This window comes from Uloborus diversus, chromosome 1 (genome assembly GCF_026930045.1).
Source record: "Uloborus diversus isolate 005 chromosome 1, Udiv.v.3.1, whole genome shotgun sequence".
Classification (NCBI taxonomy): domain Eukaryota; kingdom Metazoa; phylum Arthropoda; class Arachnida; order Araneae; family Uloboridae; genus Uloborus; species Uloborus diversus.
This window is the reverse complement of record NC_072731.1, coordinates 12,643,368-12,652,107: the sequence shown is the minus strand read 5'-3', so window position 1 is coordinate 12,652,107 and position 8,740 is coordinate 12,643,368. Positions and strand designations below refer to the sequence as shown.

Sequence of the window (8,740 nt, the reverse complement as noted above, 5' to 3'; positions counted from 1 at the left end):
CCCCCCTTAGCTACGCCCCTGCTTTAGACAATGCTTGCTGACATTAAAGGGAGAATGAAGGTGCTTGGAATCTCCCCTTCCTGGAAAAATATTTTGCCATTGAGGCTCTAAAATTCATTTAAAGCTATTTTTCGACATGTTAGAGAAAGGGAAGAAAGATTCGTGAGCTTTCCCTCCAGAAACCTCATTTCAAAGCAATCATTACGATATTAAACGGGGGGGGGGGGCGCCATGGTTGGTATGTTTCATGCATTAGTGAAAAAAAAAACACACACACACATTGCGTGAAAAAAAGACTTTCAAATGGCCTGTTTTGCCACCAACATAAAGTTGTCCGTTCTACATAAGGACCAGGCCCTCATGCCTGGAAAAGCTTAGGGTTCGATTCAGTCTAAATCCGGCACCTGCATGCATCACCTTATATATGCTGGAATTGAAAAAGGAAGACCAAGAGAAGAGATCCGACAACAAATGCAAAATCTCGTTAAGATAAAATAAGAAAAGAAAGAATGAAAATGAAACCAATAGCTGAGATAAAACAACACTATATCAGCTTGTGGGAAATAGAGCAGTGATGGAATTCCGAAGATGAAAGAAATTAAGGTCTGTGAAAACAATCGAACTTTGTACTCAAATATTGAGTAGTCAGCTTGTCCGGGTTCGGGTTTTCATGAATCTCGCCATTTATGAACGGATGAAGAAGTTCGTTCTGGGGTATCCTGGAAACGGTTATCTGTTCCAGATTTTTTCTCTTTTTATCACTTATTTATGTTGTCTCATTTAACTACTCAAAAGAGTTTCTTTTACAATTAATTTTGTTCTGATTCAACGATCGATATCATTGGATTAAAAGTAATCATTGGAATTTAAATTAGCTCCACGTGGCTTGCTTGAACTTCAGAAAAGGTAGCAATTTTATCTGAGATTTTGTTCTTAAATATACTTTTCACTGTACTTTAAGTAAAACATTTGTAAATTTGAATTTCTTTCTCTTTCTAAAGAAAGTTTTCTGCCTTTCACTATCGAAGTTACAAAACCAAATATTTACGGCTTTTTTTAATAAAAAAAGAAACTTCATCGTCATCAGTGGGGTAAGTCCTGGGTCCTTGGGAGAGGGGGGGGGGCGTTTGATATGGGCATAAATAACTAGAATCAAATATAGTGGGGGAGACGCTTGTGTTAAAATTTCAACAAGTAGAGGAATGTTATCTAACAGCTTCCTATCACATGATATGTACAAACCCAGTGGAGTATCGGGGGGGGGGGGGGGGTAAGAAAATTTCTGTGGCGTTCTGGGGGACATATTCCCCCACCCCGAAAACCAGAAGTTTTCCTTCTGAAGCGTACCTCTATCCGAAATTGTCCAGTTTCACCACATGCAAAACTAACCCAAAATGGAAAAACAAAAAACTATAATTGCAAATGCAAAAGTAGATTTTTTTTTTTTTTTGCAGAATTTGTTTAAAAAATAGATTTTAGGAACTACATATCGTTTTAATAACATTATAATGTTTTTTTTTAATGAACAGAGGAATTTCTTGAAGATTGAAAATGTATTCAGTACACACATATTGCTAGTTAAAGTAGATGCTCTATCAGGCTGTTATACTGCCTGTGCACTGTTTGTCAAAATATTCATAATTATCATTTATTTCATCAGAATCAAAGTTTTGTCCCTGAAAAGTATTTTGTACAAAACAAGAACATTTTATTTGCAGGTTGACTACCGTTTCCAAAATGAGAGCAGCAATTCTGGCAACTTGCACTTTAAATCAGTGGGCTATGGATTTCACAGGTAATTTTCAGAGAATATTAGAGAGCATAAAACAAGCAAAAGGAAAAGAGGCTGGTTACCGTACAGGCCCTGAATTAGAAGTTACAGGCTACAGCTGTGGTGATCACTTTTATGAAAGTGACACATTTTTACACTCATGGGAAGTGGTTGCTGAATTGTTGAAGCATGAAGAATGTCAAAATATTATTATTGACGTTGGTATGCCTGTCATGCACAAAAATGTTGCCTATAATTGTCGAGTGATAATACTAAACAAGAAGATTCTTTTAATACGCCCCAAGAAAAAATTATGCGATAATGGTATTTATCATGAAACTAGATGGTTCACTGGATGGACCAAACATCAAACTGTCGAAGAGTTTTATCTTCCTAAAATAGTTCAGGATATTTCCAACCAGAGAACTACTCTCATTGGCGATGCGGTTATCCGTACAGAAGATACATGTATCGGTTTTGAAATATGTGAAGAACTGTGGAATCCAGAAAGTTCCAACATTTATCACTTTTATGATGGTGTAGAAATAATGGTTAATTCAAGTGGGGGATTCCATGAAATCGGGAAAACTAAAATAGCGATGGATGTTATTAAAACAGCAACAGCTAAATGCGGAGGTGTTTATTTGTTTTCTAATTTAAGAGGATGCGATGGCGAAAGGATGTTTTTCCATGGAACATCACATGTTACCTGCAATGGAAAGATCATTTCAATAGGGAAGCAATTTTCTCTGAAAGATGTTGAGGTTGTCACTGCTGCAGTTGATTTGGATGATGTCACAACGTATAGAAAACATATTCGCAGATCGACTTCAATGACAGATTCACACCCGGTTATTGAAGCAAATTTTGCTATCACAACACAAAACTTCTCCATATTAGCTACGCCTCACTGCAGTGAGTTAAATTGCTATAAAGAAGGAGAAGAAATCGCTCTTGGCCCAGCTTGCTGGTTGTGGGATTATTTGAGGAGAAGTGGATTAAACGGTTTGTTTTTAAGTCTGGATGGAGATGTTGATAGCTCAAGCAATGCCGTCATCGCATATTCTATGTGTAATTTAGTTTTTCAGTCTATTGCAGAAGGAGACGCCATTGTTTTGTCTGACCTTAGGAAAATCGTCAATGATACTCAATATATGCCTGAGAGCCCAAAAGATATATGTAAAGCTCTTTTTGTGACATGTCACATGGAGTCAGGGAGTTGTTCAAGTAAAATGTGTGAGAAATCAGAAAAATTAGCAAAAGAAATTAACAGTAACCATTTGAAGATTCCCTTATATTGTATTATAAACACTTTCATAATGATATTGTCTTTTATTATTGGTGTAAAATTAGACAAGAAAACTAGTAGTTCTGATGAAAAATCAGCACTAAATGAACTCAAAGAGCAAGTGAAATTGACCATAGCATATCTCATTGCTAAATTATTTTTATCATCAAAGGGAAAATTTGGAAGCTTGCTAGTTCTGGGGTCAGGAAATGCTGATAAATTTATGTCAGGAAATTTTGTAAAGTATGGTAGTTCCTACGGTGATATAAGTTTGACGGGAGGAATTCGAGAGTCGGACTTGGAGAACTTTTTGAGGTTTTCAATTACTCACTTCAAATTAAATTCTTTAAAAATAATTTTAAACATGCCATGCGTTGAAATACCAGAAAAAACAATTTTTTGTAAGTCGTTATGTACTCTAAAAGAAGTTGAATTATTTTCAAGCCTGAGAAAAGAAGGATGTGGGCCATATTCTGCATTTTTTCAAATTGCAGGAAAACGTGGTGAGAAAATCGATTTAGACGAAATATTTGAAAGAGTAAAAAATTTCTTTTCATTATATTCTGATCATCATCACAAATTATTTGCGATTCCCCCCTGTTTTCATTTCGGGTCGTATGCATCTGTAAATGCAAATTATGATCAACGGCAGATTCTTTACAGCACCCAATGGACATGGCAGTTTCAAGCTATTGAAAATGAAATTAAGAATTTGAAACATAGAAATAGAAATGATTTATGTGTTTAACTAAAGAATTTTGAATAAAATATTTTTAATCTGAGAAGTAACATTGTCCTATTGTTACAGAGACAACGGTTACATTCCCCCCCCCCTCCCACCAAGTATTTACGTTCAGTGGCGGCGCGAGAGCAAAAATAGACGTCAGCGATGCACAGTTTTGCGAGGCCCTTTTAATCATAAATTATTCTCAGACAAATAATTGAATTCACGGAATTAATTTTTGCATTAACTATTGGCACTTGAGTTCCTTATTCCCTTAATTGCTAGGACAAAAACATTTCATAACGAGAAGCGCAATCAAAAAAAAAAAAAAAAAAGGTTTTTTTGGTGGTGGAGGGAGGGGGTGGCACATTGAAGGTAAAAAAATGACCTGATAAAAAGGGGGGTCCCGGGGTTCTCCCCCGGAATTTTTTTGAAATTTGTAGTTTAAAAACGCCGTTTTAAGCTTTTTTTGCTGATGTTAGGGAAAAAGAGGTACAGAGGCCTCGGTGGAAATGTCTAGAAATTGAAGCCTTAAAAACGCAATTATAGGCCATATTTATTGACTTTAGGATCAGAGATTTTATCCCAGATCAAATTCTTAAAAAAAAATAAAAAAAAAAAAATAATAATAAAAAAAAAAACCCCTGCAAATTCTCGAAATTGAAGTTTCAAAAACAGAATTTTAGACAAGGAAGGGAACTCTTCCCTCGAAAAATTTTGAAAATTATGGTCCTGAAAACTTTAGCAATATTTTATATTTAGGAGCCAATCCACTTGAACGTTTTGTTAACGTAGTTTAAAAAACCTAATTGCTTATGATATAAAAAAAAAAGGCGGTATGGGGACGCTTGCCCGAATATTTTCTGAAATTCAAGCCTTGAAAATGCGATTATAAGGCCATATTTTGTAATATTAGGCTCGGTAATTTTTGAAATTCAAACTACAAAAACGCAATTTTAAGCGATTTTCGGTGTTTTTGAGTATTTGGGGGCTTTAAGCTGGAAATATTGCGAAATTAAAGACCTGGAAACGAAATTTCAGATGCTCCATAATGCTTTCGGTGTGCATGGGAGGGGGAGTTCGGAAGAGCAACATTTTGAATATTTTCTTATTTTTAGACTAACGTAGGAAACAATAGAAAAAAGAAAAGAAATAGGACGGGGGTGGGGGAATAGAGTTGGCTGATCAATAAGCTGTAGCTATTGAATATTTTTAACTCAGGCTCCGACAGAATTGGGCCCCGCATTTGCTAAGGCTGGCTCTGTGCAGTCTCCCCTGCACGCACTATTTTGATTACTTTTGTGTCTGTTGTATTTAATAAGAGTTTCAATTGAAAACATGGAAATTTCTTAAAACTTCTGAGAATTATCTTCTGAGAATTTTGCGAGGCCCTATCTGCGCGAGGCCGTCGGCAGTCGCCGACGTCGCCGACGCCTAGCGCCGCCACTGTTTACGTTAAAAGAATTTAAAAATATTATATTACTATGCTTGTACTTAATTTGATCCCGTTGATCATATTTCGTAAAAAACTGAACAATATAAATATTGAAGCATTTAGCAGTTGAAATGGATTTAAATTTTTTTTCCCCAAGATAACAAAATTAAGAATTATCCCCCCCCCCAAAAAAAAGTAGAATGTCATGTTACACATCAATGCAAATATATCTGCAGTTGAACTATTGCTTTTTTTGAATATTAATGGTCCCAAGACAAACTTGAAAATGCCAGTTGCCATTTAATTGGCAAAAAAGAATTCCATGCAAAAGAAAATAGTAAATAATAAGAGATGAAAATTAATTATTCTTTTCTAAGCCAGTTTTTTTTTCTAAAAATTGTAGGCTTCCACATTTTTTTGCAATAAAAGGAAGTTATTTGTAACCCCAAAACACATGTCTTTTGTTTTGGAAGCGGGTGAAAAGAATCCAAAGCACCTAATAAAAGAACCAAAATTGATCAAATAAAAATGCAGTTGGATACTTAGCAACTGTAACAAATAACATTGAAAATATCTGAAAATTTAATAGTTATCAAAACTCTAATGCAGAAAGTTCTTATGCAAATATTAGAAAATTTTTTTTTACTGAAAACAGGTGAATTTTTACACTTGATACTAGAAAATGTGTCAATTTTAAAGAAAGTCATATCTCTTTGCCTGAGTTATCTTTTTATTCAGATTAAGCCATGATGACTCGAAGCTACATGATATCTTAAATTTTCTTTTCGTTTGAATGTCCGAGGACATAAATCGCAGGGAAAGGGTCTTTCTCCGGTGTGAACTCGCAAGTGTCGCTCCAGATCGATCTTCTGGCGAAAAGTTTTCAAACAATATTGGCACTTTTTGGGAGCATGTGCAGGACGCAGTTTTATGCTTGAAAAGATACTGGATACAATCTGATGCTCTTGTCCCACAACTTCGTACTGCTCTGTAACATAACGTGCTAGAAGAAAATTCAAATCGTTTTTGAACATTTGTACTGTTTCTATCACAACAAATTCATGAATAAAAGACATGTGAACTTGCAATGGTTACAAATATCAATAAAAAAACTTTTGTACTTAATGAAAAAATAGTACTTTATTTTTTGTCAAAGTGCTGTTCCCAAAGAGGTAATAAATAATAAATGAAATGTAGAAGATAACTAGAAAACAAGGATAAAATGCAAATTATGTAAACATTGCAGACATGTGTTTTGGGGTTACAAGAAACCTCTTTCTCACTGCAAAAGAAGTGAGCTTATGGATGAAAAGTTTTTAATACCGTATTACCCCGAATCATCCAGCATGCCAGAAAAAAAGGTTGACCAGCATGCCAGAAAATTCGAATTTTCTGGCATGCCAGATAATTTGAGGTTTATTTTGCAACAGAACAAAAGTAAATTTCTCCATTCAGTTCCAATCGGAAAGCAAACCACTGCAAGGAAAAAAATAAATAGATCCCGAAAGTAACCTTCTTTCAAATAAAACATGTGTTACATATAATATGTGCTTGTTATTTATGGTAGGTCATTATTAATGGATTTAATTATATGTAAATAAAGTAATCAATTCAGAAGCAATCATCGTTACTGCGATTTGTTCATAATATTTTTAAATCAGTTGTTTTAGGTTCCTTTTAGAGGTAAGTTTAATTTTTATTTATTGAATAACTATGGTAAATTCTTTAGCACTGGTTTAGGGGCGGTAACTTACTGCTTAAATGTTTGCTTACTCAGTTTTAATTTAATTTTACATTCGTTATGAAACAATATTTTTCTTGTTATAATAAAAAATGACATTGTTAGTAAATATATTTTTACAAAATTAAACTGTTCATTAATACTACTAAGATATGCACAGAACATATATTCTATTTTAAGCTGAAAATATATATCTTTATAGTATTAATTTTTTTCCTAACCTCAATTTTTCCGGCATGCCGGAAGGGACCAGGAGAGTGTTATTCAAAATCTGGTGACCCTTCAAAATTCACGGCAGGGCAGATAATGCAGGGTAGTACAGTAATTAATTGCAGTAATAAGAGTATATAGAAACATTCTCTATAATATTCAAAACGTTTGGTACCAATTATTGTGGATTAGATGGAGTTGACTGTATAAAAGGTCTTTCCATGGTGACCAACGTAATATTTAAAGTATCAGAAGGCATTCACTTGCATAGTACAAGTTGCACACTAAAAGTTGTTGTCACCCTTACACTATTGTTTTGGGTACAAAAATCATGAAAATAATCAAAGTATATTTTGTAAGAACTACCTGAATTTCGAACTAAATTATTTAACCAAAATAACTGGTTGAAAAAAAAAATATGTAGATTACATGCTTTAGCTTCAACAAAATTAATTAACAGTGCTTACAAACTTGAATCTTAAAAAAGTATACACGACTACTATAAATCCCATAAATTTGTTTGAAAAAATCCTTTTCCTTTGTTCTTGAAAAAAAAAAATAGTCCACAAAATTTATAATGAATTTACAGATGAACTTTGATATGAATGTTTTATGATTGTTTTGGGTAAGATAACATTGTTTTGAATAGGGTTTTAGATTCTATTGTTTTTGTTAATTGTAAAACACCTTACATCAAGGTTTATCTTCAAATGTAAACCCATCCCAAGTTTTGTGGAGTATTGCTTTAGGAACAGAAAACAAAAAGGATTAAAAATTGTGTACTTAGTATCAAAATAAAAAGGTTTATTGAAACTTTATTGGAAAAGAATAAAAATAGAAGTCTCTCTTGATAAGAGTTAACAGACAGTTTGAAGGAAGGTATCTTAATCATGTATGCAACACAAACGTTTAAGTCTATTGTGCATGCATTATTGGCCAAGTTGGAATTGAATATGGAATTCTTGCTGTAGAAATCAAACGAGCTGATGTGCGCATCACATGATCAGTTTAATTTTATTTCCCCATTATTGGCAATTTTAATGTGATTCAATAGTTTTCTCTCTCAATATCGCCAACAGTAGCCAAATTGAAACCAAATTTAAAAAAAAAATTGCCAAATTTATCGCCAAGTTGGAGACAAAACTTAGCGACCAAAGACTGGCGATATATCGTCAAGAAAGACCCCTTTAGAAACAGCCGAATGCAACCAAAAGGGGGAGGTGCACAACTAGACCCCACTAGGAGTCTATGTACTAAATTTCAACTTTTTAGGACATACCGTTCTTGAGTATAGGACATACATACATACACACATACAGTGGCTCCCAAAAGTGTTTGTACACTTTGAAATTTTTTAGTAAAACCAAAGTAACTCAAAACTGAATTCGAATATGAAGTCCAATATTTTTTCACATCATTCTTATGTCATTCTAAATACAAACCATTGGTTTCTTCAAAATATTGACGGACCTCCTTTTTTAAATGGGTCAGAAAACGAAGAGACAGAGAAATAACACGCCACAAAAGTCATCGTACACTCAAATATTTTCGAATAAATTCATGATTAAAAT

General features: G+C 33.9%; 1 protein-coding gene across 1 annotated transcript; it reads left to right on the top strand.

The window, feature by feature from the left end:
* The first annotated feature begins 1,737 nt into the window (after positions 1 to 1,737).
* Positions 1,738 to 3,807, top strand: LOC129234295 (glutamine-dependent NAD(+) synthetase-like). The gene has a single exon (XM_054868290.1). The coding sequence runs from the start codon at positions 1,738 to 1,740 to the stop codon at positions 3,805 to 3,807; it is 2,070 nt and encodes a 689-aa protein (XP_054724265.1).
* The last annotated feature ends 4,933 nt before the right edge of the window (positions 3,808 to 8,740 follow it).